This window comes from Pygocentrus nattereri, chromosome 3, assembly GCF_015220715.1.
Source record: "Pygocentrus nattereri isolate fPygNat1 chromosome 3, fPygNat1.pri, whole genome shotgun sequence".
NCBI classification, from domain to species: domain Eukaryota; kingdom Metazoa; phylum Chordata; class Actinopteri; order Characiformes; family Serrasalmidae; genus Pygocentrus; species Pygocentrus nattereri.
In genome coordinates this window covers 40,486,861-40,503,943 of record NC_051213.1, presented here as the reverse complement: position 1 = coordinate 40,503,943, position 17,083 = coordinate 40,486,861, and the positions used below count along the sequence as shown (strand labels likewise).

At 37.5% G+C, this 17,083-nt stretch overlaps 1 protein-coding gene across 1 annotated transcript; it reads right to left on the bottom strand.

The window, feature by feature from the left end:
- Positions 1–1,683: 1,683 nt before the first annotated feature.
- rec8b (REC8 meiotic recombination protein b) lies at positions 1,684–16,509 on the bottom strand. The gene is made up of 18 exons (XM_017716000.2): positions 16,454–16,509; positions 16,188–16,256; positions 14,665–14,807; positions 12,855–12,930; positions 12,556–12,676; positions 11,035–11,107; positions 10,504–10,574; positions 10,062–10,143; positions 9,896–9,977; positions 8,006–8,189; positions 7,673–7,810; positions 6,627–6,699; positions 4,988–5,160; positions 4,502–4,550; positions 3,425–3,500; positions 3,156–3,266; positions 2,008–2,114; positions 1,684–1,917 (listed from the first exon to the last, which is right to left on the bottom strand). Exons 1-18 carry the CDS (start codon positions 16,507–16,509, stop codon positions 1,838–1,840), a joined length of 1,764 nt encoding a protein of 587 aa, XP_017571489.2. The 3' UTR covers positions 1,684–1,837.
- Between the last annotated feature and the right edge of the window lie 574 nt (positions 16,510–17,083).

Genomic DNA, 17,083 nt, shown 5'->3' with positions numbered 1-17,083 from the left:
AATGCTGTGGGCTTGTTTTTCAGGGGTTGGCCTAGGCCTCTTAGGTCCAGTGAAGGGAAATCTTAATGCTTCAGCAAACCAAGACAGTTTGGATGATTCTATGCTTCTAAGTTTGAGGAAGGTTTTCTTTTCCAGCATAACTGCGCCCCTTTGCACAAAGCAAGGTCCATAAAGGCACAAGTGGGCAAGTTTGGTATGAAAGAATTTGACCTGCACAAAGCCCTGACCTCATCAAACACCTTTGGGATGAACTAGAACGGAGGTTGCAAGCCAAGCCCTCTCCAACATTATTGTCTGACCTCACTGATGCTCCTCTGGATGAATGGGCAAACATTCCCACAGACACACTCCAAAATGTTGTAGAAAGCTTCCCAGAAAAGTGAAAGGTGTTATGGCTGCAAAGGGGGGACCAATGCCTAGGCTGCAAAGGGGAGACCAATGCCTCCATATTAATGCCTAAGTATGTAGGTGTCCATATGTATGTGTGTGAAAAGTGCAAAAACTGGCTGTTATGATTATAAAAATAAATAAATGATGTCTTTTAACAGGTATCAAATGGATGTTAGAGCCTGAACAATCCAGTTAATAAACATGCAGAAAGTAAAGATACATGCACAAATAAAGATATTAAGCTATTCCTATTGACAGAAAGACTAAGCTGTATGATTAGCTGTTTATGTCATAGAAACTAATTGCAAAAGTTTTACTGAATGTATCTTTATAACTAAAGGTTGGGTATGGGTAAGTGACGTACATTTTAGAACAAATTCTGAACTATAAAAGCTACCTCAAGCCAGAGCTCTGCTTACTTTAGAATTAGCCAAATGCATAATCTAAGGATCATGCTGGACACGCCTATATTTTGCACTCTGAATTCACCATTAAAGGGACACTGCCATGCAGACTGCTGGGTCTTTGTTTCATTGCAGGCCAGTGTTACATTCCTGCAGTGTAGTTCATGCACCTTCCTCCCATTGTGCGAAGTAAGTCAGCCATGAGATCACTGCCTGTTTCTGCCAGCGAGGCACATCCACAGCAGGGCAGGCAGGGTCAGGAGCTGAGGTCACTCTTCATTTCTCTCTCTACTGATGGACCGAATCTAACTGCAGCATCCATATTGCCTCCTACTGATTACAGGTGGAAAGAGGAAAACGTGACTCACACTTACACCAAAGATGTGAGAGTATCTAGGGTGCCAATTTTCTGCCACAACAAAAAGAAACATGACAAGAAATGTGTCACAAATTTTCAAACTTAGCAAACATTAGAATGGCTAAGATGGCTTACACCTTAAAATCACAACTTGCAATGTCATGTGACTGATGACTCCAAGCAGCAATGTGGAGAAAGTTATTTTATTCAATGAACATTAAAAAATATTTTATAGACAACACAGTGTCTTGCATCATCTGAACAGTTTAAAATATGCAAGACATCTATATCATTCAATAACAGCTTCTTCAGACAGCTTTAACTTCAGTGGTGATAAATGGCTAAATGTTATGAACAAGGTTTACCAAATAAATAATTATGTACAAGTTAATAATAAGCATATAAAGTTTAAAGAACGACAAAATAACAATGAAAAATGTTTAAAATTTCTGTTCCTAGCTTTCTAACTTATCAGATAAAAAAAGACATTCTTTCCAATACACAACAATTTTTGCAGTTTAAGTGGTTCCTTCTGTTCTTAGGACTGTGCACACATGTTCATGTTGATCTGTATTTTAGCATCACAGTACTACTGGGTTATAAAAGTATAAAAACATGTAATAGAGCATTTAAAAACAAAACATTAAACATGTAGAGATATGGGTGGATGCTGTTAAGAGTATGTTTACAGGCGACCACTGTAGATAGTGATGGGTCCATATGGTTTGGTCTGATTCATGCTCAGTTTCTGCACACACACCAACTCTGCACAGGAGACAATAACACATCAGAAACGTTGGGAAAAAAGAAGACACATGCACAAAATCACAAACACATACCTAGCTGTTACTTTACCTAGCACGTTGTAGAATAAATGAGCTGCAATACTTCGGTCAGCCTCTGGGGGGAGTAGTGAGTGGAAAGAGACTTTCCCAAAGCGATCAATGTATGTGCTCAGCATTCTGCCACAGAAATCGAAATGAACAGAATGAGACAATGGATCAGTAGTTTACTACCAGTATTGCAGGTAGGGCAATTGCCCTGGGGCCCATAGTGTGTGGGGGTCCACACACCCTAACATCTTGACTGGACCCTCTACATCGATACTTATGGGTCATTGCATAAAACAGGTATTATTTGAGTGGTGGTCATTCCCAGCACTGCAGTGACACTGGTGAGGTGATGGTGTGCTAGCGTGTGTTGTGCTGGTACGAGTGGATCGGATACACTATTAGACATACCACCTTGTAGATGTAAAGACAACAGCTCATCTATTGCTGCAGTTTGTTTTAGTCATCCTCTAGTCCTTCAAGATGGGTCACAAGCTGTTAAACAACTAAAATTAGAAGGTCTAAGCTTGATAAAAGGGAGTGTGGCAACCAGTTTTGCATGAAATATTCCACCACAGCACTTCAGTACTCTTGGATTGGACTTCTCAGAGTTGTCACAAATAAGTAAGTAAATAAATAAATAGATCAGTAAATAAAATGATTACTTAAGTGTAAAAATCGGTTTTCTGGTGAGAGCAATATGTAATTGAAACTATGGAGGACAATAAAGCATGATTTCTTGACATTAAAAAAAAAAAAAAAAAAAAATCAACTTAGCCATTTGGCACCAGTATCATGGAATGACTCTTACGCGATTGCATGAATTATGGGTAGCTACAAAACTTAATAATAATAATAATAATAATAATATCTGATATATATACAGCATATACCGCAATTTCTATCATTTTCACATGGGTGGCCCGTACATTCTTAGAAGTGAGGCACCACACAGACACAGACCACACAGACCCCCCTCCCTCCCCACCCTTAGCACGCTGAATATTCTCCACAAAGCCTCGCCAATAGCATTCAAATTTGGTCCTTCATAAGAGCAGTGCTTTGCAACAATACGTCTTTTGCATTGTGGCCAATAACATTGTAGTTGCACTACCGAAGTGGGTATTTAATCAATACATTAGGACTGTATTGATCCACATTTAGGAGTATTACTTGAGTAGGCCGTGTGGAGTGATCTCCCATGTTTCTGTCTCTCCCTGTGGCAGCTCCACCTGCTTCTCTGATATCGCCTCCATATGGACAGTAGGTTCATCTTGAGGAGACCTACAAACAAAAAATATGATTTTCTGTCTTCATTCTTCATGATGTATCTCTTGAATAGATTCTGATGCCTCTGCTGTAAAACTGGGTTCATTTCCCACATTACTTTCTTCATACATCATTGTGAGCTCTGAAATGTTATTGTCTTGCTATTTTTTTACCATCTGCTAGTGGGAGTGATGAGATCACTCTGAGCCCTGTCTCTTTTTGAAACATCCAGTGCCACATCGGAGGCAGCTACAACAACCAGCAAACACACACAGATTAGTTAATTAGATAATGCATTCACCCCATGGATTTCTTCTAAATTCATTTTGTATTTTAAGGTAAATTCCATTTTCTGCATGATTAAATGGCTAAAATGTAAAAAGTCATTCAGAGCGGTTTGATGTGAATTGCTATGTTCTAGAGTTACTTACAGTCAGAATTTTTACAGTGAAAGGTGTTTAATATCTCTAAATGTTGCCTCAGAAAGTTAAGATAAACACAACTTGATGCTTGAAAAAATGTTTTATGTTTTCAGAAAATAATTTGGCCTAAAACATATTTTTTTAAAAATCCATTCGCAGCAACAAGATATATGCAGGGTGTTGTAAAGCAAAATAGTCCTCAAATAAGACAATTTTTTTCTAATTTACTGGTATTTTGCCATCAACATCACCTATAAAAACAGGAGACACTTGTAGGTGCTGGTCTTTTTGGATAGTCAATAAATTTAATATTTTTGCATTGTAGAAGTTGTGACCCCTGGTTACTTTCACCACCACTGTAAAGAAATTTCAGATGGTAAGTTTCACATCAAACCACTCTGAATGATTTTCAGTGTCAACAACTGAACTATGACAGATGTTTGAAAAAATCATTGGAATTCCTCTTCAAGGCATATTCTATTGGCATTAATCCAATTTCTAACACAGTAATTTTAAATCATTTAGTCATATTCAGAAAATTTGAGCAAATTTGGGCAGATGTTTTGCCAGAGGATTTTTCAGTGCAGATTTTGAGAAAAATTGCTGAAATCAAGGTAGCCGATGAGACAGGCTTCTTACACTGTAAGATGAAGTTTAAAACTTTCAGATGGAATAATGGACGCTGCACATAATTGCTTACTGCATGTTAAGGATCAATTTATCCACATACAGTGGCAACAATTACACAACAAAACCCATAATTAGGTACTAAAAATGACTAAATAATGCTTTTTTTTTCATCACTGATTTCAGCTTGTGGTATCTGACCTGAGATTTCAGAGAAGAGCAGGCCAGCCTCCCCAGATTCTCTCAGCACCTGAATAAGAAGACATGACAAAGATAATTTTGCTCCATAAATACCAAGTACTTTTGGACAATATTATGTAATGTTAATATTATTATTAATGTTAATAATGTATTTGTGTTGTCTTATGTTATTAATTTAGTTTGCCAGCTGTTCTTTCTTAAATAGTTTAGGTTCTTCATAGCCTTTTAAAATTGTGGCAACTCTTCATAAACAAAGACAAAATATTGTGATCCATATTGTGTATTGTGAAACTTATGTTAGTTTTTTCTATATTGCCAACCCATAACACATTATTCAGGTATATAAAAGGTAAACACTGTCTTTAAATGCCAATACAGCATTAGAAATGCGCAGTCAGCTGGTAAGACCTTGCTAGAGCTTCAAGTTTTAGTCAGATTACCAGATGGTTTTTAAATGAGCACTTATAACTACTAGAACACTCTGACCTCCATACTGGACTCTCTCTTCTTCCACTCTCCCTCTTTTTCCTCCCCCCTTTCTCTCTCCATCTCGGACAGCTCGCTGTCCTCCTGTGGGTGATGTCTCTCAGTGGGGTCGCGGAGGGTGGCGAGGACACAGCACTGTTTCCATAGTGACTGGAGGTCATAGTGGAGAAGCACTGCAGCAGAATTTGCATCAGCAGAGGTGGTATGTTTTTAAAAATGTGTTACATTTAATTATAGCATTTTCTGTGGTTTCCTGTGGTTTCAGGGTTAAAGTTCCCGCACAGTTGATGAAAGCTCACTGGCTTAAGACCTCAGAAGTTACAGAGCTTGATTCCAGCTAATAATTGCTGCCATTGTGCTTTTTAAGTTGCTCCAGGGGGATTCCCCTTGTAGCTGGCAAGTTGTTAAGTTTAGCTTAAAACAGCTAAAGTAAAAGCCTAATGGATAAAATATTCTTAGAAAGCAAGAATTTCATCAACCTGCTCATGGGAGACATCACTGCAGTAAGACAATGCACATGGGCTACTGGGTGATGCATACATGGACACATGTAGGTGGACCTGAACTGAGGCAACCAACATGTCAGCAGTGGGGGTTTATTTCACATTTGCACAGTAGTGACAAATGCTCATTGCTAAATCTATAATTAATGCTAGTATTTCAAAGGGAGGCAACAGTAGAGGGTAATATACTGTAATATACTAATAAAGTATTAGTTTTGTCGATAATTTATTTCAGTATGCCGCAAATAAACTCAGATAAGGCAAAACAAGCTAACATTAGTCCCTTTCCCTGAATGGCATAATCAGGGATCTTTTTGCAATCCCTCATCTCTTGTACTCCAGGTTGTTATTGGGAATGCAAATATTTGAGAGATATATGCGAGGATTAGTCGGTCTCCAGGGGTAATGACATCCTTTAGCCTAGGGTTAGCCTTTAATATAACCCGCTATCTGTGTCCACCATCTAACTCTATAGGTTATCTTTCCAGGCTCAGAGAAACTACTGTATATTTCACTACCATAGAATTATCAACATAATTTTCAGTTCTGTTTTCACTATTAAGAAAAATAAATCCAACAAATGAATGACATTCATTCAAATTTAGTTTGTTGAATTTGTGACACAAAACCCATATTTAAAAAATCAGGCACCTGTTCAATAGTTACGTGAGATTGAGCTAGTCTCGGCATCAGAACTCGGTATCTGAAGGCAAAATGTGGCATCCTTATACAATATGTAACGCAGGTCCCTGCTGTAACTTAAATCCGCTAAAGAAACAGAAGGTTAAAACTGTTTCTAGCTTAATAGGTAAGGTAGCCAGTCAGCAGCAAAATTGAAATGAAGAACATGATGTAGTATTTGCACTAGTACTAATGAAATTTCAAACACCTTATCAGACAGTGCAAATGCACATGGAAAATGACAATTAATATTATCATTTTGACACTATTAAGGAATAGGAAGCTTCTTTTCATTCACAGGCATATACTGTCATTTTATTAAATTTATGTTTTTCATTTGAATTCTGCTACTGATATGCAGGGAGGGAGGGTCAATTAGCAACCAGTCTGAAGCATATTTTGAATGCATGCTAGATGCACTGTTTGAGAAACAAAGCAAATGTATCAAGGCGTACAGTTACAAGGAGAACTGAAGGCATATGATGATGGGATCTTGAAGGTTGGCAGAACCTGTATCAGTACATCAGACTAGAAGAGAGGTGGAGAGATAAACAGAAGACAATACAAAGAAATACATTAATTGTCAAAAAGGACTTTTCAAATTAGCAGTTTAATATATGTAAAAAATTGAATTAATTAATCTAACATTTATCCAAATTTTAATAGGCTAACTAAACATGCCTACAATGTAATCCATACCTATAACTAATTGAGAGTGACAATATTTGTTGTTTTGGCTCTGTAACTCTAACCATCTGAATTTGTTCCTGTGACCATCAGGAATGCATTCAAGTATGTATATCACATGTATACCTGCCATCATGACCCAACTAAAACATTTTGGGACGATAAAATAAAAACACTCTGGTGAACTTATAGTAAACTATTTTAGTGTATGACTGACAAATATTTTAAAGAAAACGGTCTTTTATTAAACATATCGCGACTTCTTGGTTATAAGAATGCCCTAATTTACCACACAAAAAAAAAACTGCAAACTGAACAAAAATCTCAAACAAGTGTGAACTGAAAATGGCCATTACATGCTTATTATTGATGCCTATGAGTTCCAAAATAATAGAAACTGTGTCACTGTCCCTTTTTTAACTAACTGTATAATATATACCCTACCAGGCCAAAAGTATGTGGACAGCCCTTTCAATTACTGGGTTTGGCAATTATAGCCTCACTCGTTGCTAACAGGTAAATAAATCAAGCACACGACTCCTTAGACAAACACTGGTAGCAGGTGTCATCACTTTCAATGCAACACTGGTAGTCTGGCACACTACATTTAGGGGTCAAGCCTCAAGCCAGAAAAGGCTGATATTCTGGTCCTCTTGGACAAAAAAAAAACAGTCCTGAACCCTAATTTATAGAAAATAAATACATTTCAGTCCCAATATGTGTCAGAAAAGTCACAATTAGATCATTGAGCCTTAATGGTTGTGTCATTTGGGTGCCCAAATACTTTTGGTAATGTAGTGTACATACAGCATACCAGTAATTGAATCTCAGCCAATGGATTATTGATTTGTTCTCGCATTGCTGTCTGGGAGATCTGTGTGTGCTGATCAGCAAAGATCAGTTGGTGTTTGCGACTTCGTCTTTCAGGAGGAATCCTCTCAGCCATGGGAATCTAAGAAATAGGGCAAACAAGTGAAGAAATGTACGTGTGAATGTCTGGAATACTTCTGATGTTTTACTGATGAATTTGTGCTGATGTCACTGCCTTTATGTGTCTTTCATGTTTCAGAAAAATAAAAAGTTGTGTTATGCAACAATAGCCTGCATAACATAGGCACACATATAACATAACCGCATACACACACACCTCACTAGTACACTGCTCTGTCTCTTTTTCCTGTTCTAGATCCCTTTCACTGGCCTCTGTAGTAGCTGGAATGGTTGTGGGTGGAGGGGTCATCTCCATGGCAACCATTTGCAGGGCGACATCCAGTGGTCTCCTAGTGTCCTCGATGATCCAAGACTTGTCCTCAACAGTTATGTCCTTCAGTCTGGATAAACACAGACAGTAGCAGAGAGAGCATCAAGATGATTTACTATTTACACTGCAAACTGATATATTAGAAAGTGAAAACATCTTAATAATATAGATAGATAGATACTTTATTGATCCTGAAGGAAATTTAGCAGCCAGTAGCAGACACACAACACTAAACGTAAACGGGTGTAGATATATAACAAGAATAAATAAACCAGATCCTATCTACAGGCATATGTACAAATAGAAAAAGAAAAAAAAACAACAATCTGTGATAATATCGAGACTAGACTACTGTAATTCTATTCTTTTCGGCTTACCTCAGAAACACTTACATAGACTCCAGTTAGTTCAAAATTCAGCAGCTAGGATCATCTCCAGGTCGCCTGTAACCGAACATATCACCCCTGTCCTTAAAGAGCTCCACTGGCTCCCTGTCAACTACCGGATCCAGTATAAAATCTTACTAACTACATTCAAAGCTCTACATGGACTTGCTCCCTCTTATATCTCTGATCTCCTTAAGACATACAGTCCTGCTCGCACCCTCCGATCCTCGTCAGCTGGCCAGCTCACTCTCCCTCCAGTCCACTTGTCCACCGTGGGAACTAGAGCCTTCAGCCACTCTGCCCCATCTCTCTGGAACACCCTTCCTACCCAAATTCGCAATATTGATTGTCTAACTACCTTCAAATCTCGGCTTAAAACCCATCTATTCACACTTGCATACTCCTGATTCCTCATCTTCACTTTTCTCTGTTTGTCTTGTTTCTCGTCTGGTTGAAAGTATTTGAATGTATGTTGATTTGTTTAACTGTTTATTTGTTTTTTGTTTTTTATCCTCTTTTATACTCTACCATTCTTCTTTTAACCGTTGTAAGGTGTCCTTGAGTGCTTTGAAAGGCGCCATTACTAAATAAAATGTATTATTATTATTATTATTATATCTATAACCTGAGATGAGAGATGCAGTTTAATAATGACAGGTAATTACAGGTGATGGCATACAATGACCACAGAATGAATAAATAAATTTGTGCATATATAGTACCAAATAAAGTAATATAAAAATATATAATATTTCTCATTATGACATTGTTGTAAGAATATACGTACTTTTAAATAAAGTGTCATTCCTTTGGCAGATCATTTTACTTGTTTGGAGAAATAATAAAGAGAAATAATTCTAAATATAAGACTTATATTACTCTGCCTAATGGAACACTTTCATAAGATAAAATGACTTCAAACAAGTAAAAATCTTACAATAATTTTAAAATCAGAAATATTAGATGTTTTGACTAAATTTGATATGTTTTGCTTGCTAAGAATTCATTTGTGTAGGACTGTCATAATAATATCTAGAGCAGGGACATCATTACTGTCCTAGGTTTGATTGTTCATGATGCCAACTAGCAAACCAAGCAAAAAATCATTGGACCCAAGATTAAATAGTTTTCTTTTGTTATAAAACAACACAGATTTAACCTTCGGCAGGAATCTACAAGGATTGCTTCATAAACTGCATAGCAACTAATAGCTCACTATCCTACTTTCCAAATTGTTAGTTCTAGAGACCGATAAAATGACTCTGTTAGCTAATGATATCTTTTCCACGTGGCTATTGAACCTGCATGTTCTAAAGTATCATTGTTTTATTATGTGTAATGACTTTATAACAAAGGGTAACTCTACTCTTCATTTACACATACTACTCACTGTTCTAAGGAGTCCATGGCAACCTCTAACTCTCTTGATCTCTCTCCTGCTGCTCCCCTCTCTCTCTCCTTATCCTCCACTTCTGTTAGAGAAATAAGAGAAAGAAAAAACCCATCCACCCCATTCCTTAATGTGTCAATTCATTTTATTGGTGTGTCTACCTCACCTCCAAGGAGGAACTGGTCCTGTTGCTTCATAAGCAGGTCGATCTCCTGGGCTGTAGCCTCAGGTAACTCTGCTCCTCCAAACTAAAGATTGAGGAAAGAAAGTGGAATATAACATAAGGAGAGAAGAAACGTGAGACCTAGTGATGCATGTGGGTGAGAAAATTTCAAATATAGACTACAATCTCTACCCTAGGGTGGCCATGACTCAAAGTAATGTAGGCACTAACGTAGGCAGATAACCTGAGTTTTCACATTTATTCATGCTCACATATTCTTGCACATGGCTAAGCTGTGGATGACTTCAACTTCACAAATGGATTTTGCGTGGAGAACTGCACCAGAAATGAGGTCGTAGTTGAAGCGTGGGCAAAAAGTATGCAAATAAAAAAATATAAAGAAGGCTGAAATCAATGTAGTAAGAATTGTTGTAACGCAGTGTACCTCAGCAGTGAGGATAGTTGCTGGCTCCTTATCTTTGATGGTAATTGCTTCAGGAAAGGCAGTAAGGAGGCCTTGAGAGAGAGAGAGAGAGAGAGAGAGAGAGAGAGAGAGAGAGTGCTGAACTGATGTTCAAATTACAGTTAATATGTAGTAATATTATTAGGAATGCATGTGGGAATTGTGGGCTGATGCCAAAATCAAAAACATTTCATGTATAAATCTAATGATGCTGATGCCAATGCTTAAAATGAAGAAAAGGGACTTCATAAACCTGAATTAGCCGAATGTAACATTTAACATTTATTTCAGGTTCCAAATGCAGTAAAATTCATGAAATGCAGACATTTTGGCACAGCAGCCCACTATCACCTAAACTTTCTGCTCTTTTGGAGTACACTAAATTTGTCATGGCTAAGTACAGCAATAATATGTAAACATAACACTGTGCAGAGGAAAACAACAACAGAGATAAGAAACAAAAGTAAATAAATTAATACCAGTAATTGAACTTATCCTCTTTCAATTTCTTACCTATGGGTGCAGTGCTGTTCTTACTAGTCTCCAGAAGGCAGTCTGGAGATGAAGTAATCATGAACTGCCAAGGCTGGAAGTAAGCAATAAATCCATTCAGGGTCAAAGCTCACAATAAGGACTTCCATAGAGATGATTGGTGTGTGTACTTGAATCACTCGTAAAACCCTCTTGGTACAGAATGGGGAAAATATGTGGAGCACAAAAGTAACATTTTCTGGCCATGACCACACAGATAAGAACTTCGCATTTATGTGCATGAATACTGCGTGCAGTTGGCTGCTTCTTCTAACAGTAAGAACGCTGCCTGAAACAACTAGGGTGCGCGTTTATTATGTGCGCATACACTGTATGGCCAAATGTATGTGGACATCTGACCATCACACCTGCATGAGCTTAATAGACCATTCCAAAACCAAGGGCATTAATATAGAATTAATGTGATTATAATGTGATTTTGACTAGGCCTGGCTCACAATCAATGTTCCAGTTTATCCCAAAGGTCTTCAGTGGGGTTGAGTTAAGGGCTCTTTGCAGGCCACTGGAGTTCCTGCACAACAAATTCATCAAACCATGTCTTTATATGCCTTCGCTTTGTGCACAGAGGCACAGTCATGCGGGAACACGAAAGGGCTTTCCCAAAACTGTTGCCACAAAGTTGGAGGCATATAATTTTCTAAAATGTATGCTGTTAACATTACCTTTCACTGGAATTAAGGGCCCTAGCTCAAAGCCTGCAAAAACAGCCCCAGCCTATTAATCCCTCTGCCATCAAAATTTACTGTTAGCACAATGACAAACCCAGATTTGCCAATCAGACTGCCAGATTCATTACTCCATAGAACTTTTTTTCCACTGCTCCAAAGTCCAGTGGCAGTGTGCTTCATACCACTCCAGCTGATGCTTGGCATTGCGCATAGTGATCTTAGGTTTGTGTGCAGCTGCACGGTCATGGAAACCTATTTCATGGACCTCCTGGGGCAGAGTTCAGTTTTGCTTCCAGAAGCAATTTTTAACTCTCTAGCGAGTGATGCAACAGAGCATATTTTTACTTGCTACACAATCCAGCATCTCTGCTCTGTGGGTTTGAATGGTCTACTGCTTCGTGGCCGAGCTGACGTTATTCATAGACACCTCCATTTCACAAGAATAGCGCTTACAGTTGACTGGGGCAAATCTAGCAGGGCAGAAATTTCACAAACTCAATTGTGACAAAGGTGGCATCCTATGACACTGTCATAGGCTATGTTTAAAGTCAATGAACTCTTCAGTACGACCGATTCTAACTTCCAATGTTTGTCTATGGATATTTTAAGGCTATGTGATTTTATGTTGCACAGTTTACAAGTCTGTACCATCTATCATTAGAAAAGGACTAAAATAAGACCAATGCTGAACAGATATTAATTGGGTGGTGGAACATTCTCAGCTGTGACGCTGACACGGTAGCGATATAGTAGTGGGGGTTGCACTTGTACAAGTTTCTCAGGCACAGCAATGTGGTCAGTGCTATTTCCTAACCTGTGGTAGCTGATAGGGACTAGGCAGCTCGCACTCAGCTCCCATTTTCCCAAAGAACGGTGCCAGTGCTCCCTCTGCCTCCTCCAGCAGGAACAGCGAGTCAGGGAGGTTCAGAGCCAACCTGTAAGACACCATTACACCTCAGTATGCTTATAGTAGTAGTTATACAGCATCATAACATTATCTGCAGTATAAGTGCAAGCCTTATGAGTCCAGCCTTCCTTGCAGAATAGTATGTATCTGTCAAGGTAAACTATATTAATGAATTGTGAAGTAACTGACAGCTCTTTGACTCTGACCTGTCTGGCTCCTGCATGTCAATCCGGGAGTGTTTTTCTGAGCGTAGTAAGCGCTCAATGGTCTGCTGGACTTCCTCTTTAAGGAGATGGATCAGGTGTTACCCAAAAATTTCATTCCATCAATCACATTAACGATACAAAGAGGCAATCAACACTAAACTTGATATTTTAAACATGTTCAAATACATGTTTAATAATGGAACTTGGTTTCCTCCAAGAAAACTCTGCTTTGCTGCATCTGTATCTCTAGCTACTTTCGTGATTTAATAACAGGTATATTATATATAGGAAGAAGCAGGTGCTTTGCTCTTTGCACCTAAAGACTAAAAACTTATCAGAGAGATGACACTTTCCATTGTTTTGGGGTAAATCTGTAGCTTGTGCTGTTTTACAACTTTTGCAGACATTGTTAAATATCCTTCCCTTACTTATTTTATACTTATTCGCACACATATTTGCAATCTATCCCTAGTGTGTATTTTTCAAATATGCTGAAAGGGCGTAGACTAGCAAAAATTACAGGTAGATATGCCCATTAATATCCTCTCTATATGTCAAGTCAAATTAGTATACTCATACTATTAAGCTTTTCACTGTATGCTTCAAGCTCTTCCCATTTCATTAAAATTCATGTAGTCTGGCTAGCTGACTATTGACTTCCTCTGAGAAGTGTTGAACCCAAAATGTTCAGGTCATTATGGTAATCCCTAAAACTGCCTGGGACAGGGTTGAACTATAATAAAACTCCTGTTGATTACTAAACCTGGTGAAACATTTCCTGCTTAAATAATAAACACTACCCTTTCCATCCAATTAAGTTGCATGTGAGGGGGTATGGGAGTGATAAACATTAAGGGTTGAGGTATATTTCTAATCTTTTTCAAAATGACAAACACATTTAATTTCAGATTCATGTAAATACTCTCTCTATTAAGACTACTTGTGTGCTCCACACATTGATCCTGAAGTGCAATAGTACACATAAAGTGGCTCTTGCAATTATGTAAATCATTTTCTGGGTGTAAGGAGCTAGAAAAGCTATATTCTCTGTCAATGCTGCTGCCAAAGCACTATTTATTTGGACAACAACAAATAAACCAAAGCCCTTGCAGCACATTTTGTATAGTGTGGGTCACTGATCAATAAGTGCTAATGGATGTGTGGTGAGATAATGGGTATTGGACTGTCTTTGTTTTAAGCAGGATAGGAAGAAAATAACTATTGAAAACACAGTCTATAAATGCCATATATTTTAAACAGTAGGTGGTGCAGTGAAAGTATGTGTTAAAGATGAGAATAGGCTCTGTTTGCGTACACAATATGGATAAAATGCATAGTGAACACACCTTGTAAAATATTACACACATACTGATTAACCAGTAATGTGACACTGTTAAAGGTTTTCAATAGCCAATCAAAACAACCACAGCAACCCTCTGGAATTATTTTCATCAAAATAATTACAACACATAGTAATTGGTTAAACGCTCATTTGTATATTGCAGCCTCTGGTCAGTTTTTCAAAGGCAAATATCAATATAATGATTAAAAACAAACAATACATTGTGCAGCCCTACAGTCTGGCCTGATTATATATATATATATATATATATATATATATATATATATATATATATATATATATATATATATATATATATATATATATATATATATATATATATATATATATTTAGAAGGAGAACACACTGCAGGGCTGTCTAGTAAACTAAAAAAAACACCAGTGTTAAATGAACTCCTACAGAATTACACCAACTTAAGTTTAAATATTGAGGATATGAGAATATACCCAGCAGGAAGGCACACTGTCGGTGAAAGACAATGACCACTCCATACTGCAGCTGAGAGGAGAGATATAGAGAAAATCGAGGGCGTGGCAGGCTTGGGTGAAGAGGTAGAACCTGGACTTTCACGTAGTCAATTATATCCTCACTGTACAAACACACACACAAAAGTCAACTCCAAACACAGCTTTTAATCCCATATTTTTGAAATGTTTCATCAAAACAGATATGGTAAAAGTCTGCTCATAAAGCTGTATAATAGAGACCTAAATAGCTGATGGTGAGATTCTGTAAGGATGCACATATAAGAATTAGTAAAAAAAATATTTGCACTGGACAGATGTTTAGAATTAACTGATGTTCCAAATCAAAATTAAATTATGAATTAATTGTACTTTTGAAGAACAAAATGTTTAGGCAATACAAGACTACTATACTGAAATGTCTGCATTTTATTAAATCCACTGTATTTGTAATCCTATCGAAAGTAAATGTTATATTTCCCTGTAGATTTTATAAATGTTGATATATCGTCATTGGCAGATGTGCACATGAAACATATGACAAATGGTAAAGCAGACTGTGTTAAAAGCATGCTCACTGTTTGCCCTTGGTAGATTGGTGGCTCGTGATTGCCCAATTGCTTTAAACCTATATACCTACAACGCATGAGCATGAAACTAGTGTTTTCACTTACAGCAATAGATTAGGTCATTCACGTGGTGAAGCACAATGTCTTGTGCAGAGATGTTCAAGAGTTATAAAATTAATATATTGAAGAATGAAGTATATGTAGCTGAGTGGGAAATAAAAAACCCGGAGAACGGGAGTGGAATGATTATAGACTGCTTTTAGCAGGGAGTGAAAATTGTTGACCTTCCACTTTACTCCCATACTCTGTTTCATGCTGATGTGTTGCTGCATGAATGGTGCAGAGTGCCTGGGAAGAGAGCAAGATGCTGTTTTTCTATGTAATAGGCTCATTTGCCTTTTCTGTAGAAACCACTGTCAATGATCAAACTAAGCATCAGGGTGCATCCTTGCAGAGTAAAGTGGGGGGGGGGGGCTGTATGTACACATCCACACTTAAACGACTGGACTGTAATTTTTCTGATGTTGCGGATAAATTCTAAAGGTTCTGATTTTTTTGGCTCATTTTGTTCTTGAAAACTGAATCAAATCTTGACATCAGAATCAAAAATCTGATGCGTGTAAACATGTGCTATTATAACCCTCGTATTTTACCTATTGATCCTACCATCACCCGTGGGAGTCCAAGAGAGTATTATTGACCTCACTTTCTCTGAGTGGATAGGTTGGCGATTACTCTCGTCCCATCATTCAGTGCAATATTGAGTAAAAAGAAAAAAGTAATAAAGGACAAAATAAATGCACCTATTGCATCTTGACTGAATCGTTCATGTAATCAGAATCAAATGTAATTGTATCAGTTATGTAGGTCTCTATACGTACACATTATTGTTTATGGTTCAACTCAAACTCAAAACATCTTTACAACATACTGTACCATGTTTTCCCAATGTTGACCTTCAGAAACTCCCTTCTTGTTATCCTGATACCTTTTGTGGCTGCCAACCTGCCAGTGTTAACAGTAAATTATATGTTACATACATTAAACTTTCATTAAACGAAGTATTCATTCATTCAGATACCCCACACTCAATAGCTTAGGTTACGTCATGTAGCGTTAACTAGTTAGCTACAGCTTGTATGTTCAAAATGTTTAAGCATACTTATTTTAAATTTACTATTATTATTAGCCAAAAGTCTTACCAGATTGTGGAGAAACAGCCAGTATGACGCTGAAGAACGTTTGGGTAGTAAAACATTTTAGCTGCTTCCTATCTATAACTAACTAGAATAACCGCAGTGGTGATCCGCGTTGTCTTGGTTAATTGCACAACTCTCCAGTGATAACAGAATTTATATTGGGATGAGAAAATCCGGAATTTTAATGTAACTGATTCGATTATATATAGATATGACTTTATGCCTCAAAACGCTTTCAGACTTTTTGGCGCTTTCTGCTAAAATTTGAAAATTGAACGTCGTAGCGGTTCATCCAATCCACGCTCAGATCGTGCTGAACGACCAATCAGGCTGCGGCTCTCTTTCTATAGCCAAACAACGCTGTGAGGGATTGTGGTAGGAAGGAAAGTAGTTTATGGGTTTATATTGGACATTTCAGATTATATTTATAAGATTATACTTAAGTGTAATATTGTATTGTTAGACACAATCTGGCTAATTCACTGAACCTTCTTCAAGAAAGGTAAAATGTTACAGTCTGTTTACTCCAATAAATCTAAACCGCTGAGCGACTACGCTCTAACAACGAGAGGTCATGTTCATCATTTTTATATTTTATGTTTTTTTTTTTCCTCTGGCTTAAAATTGAATAAC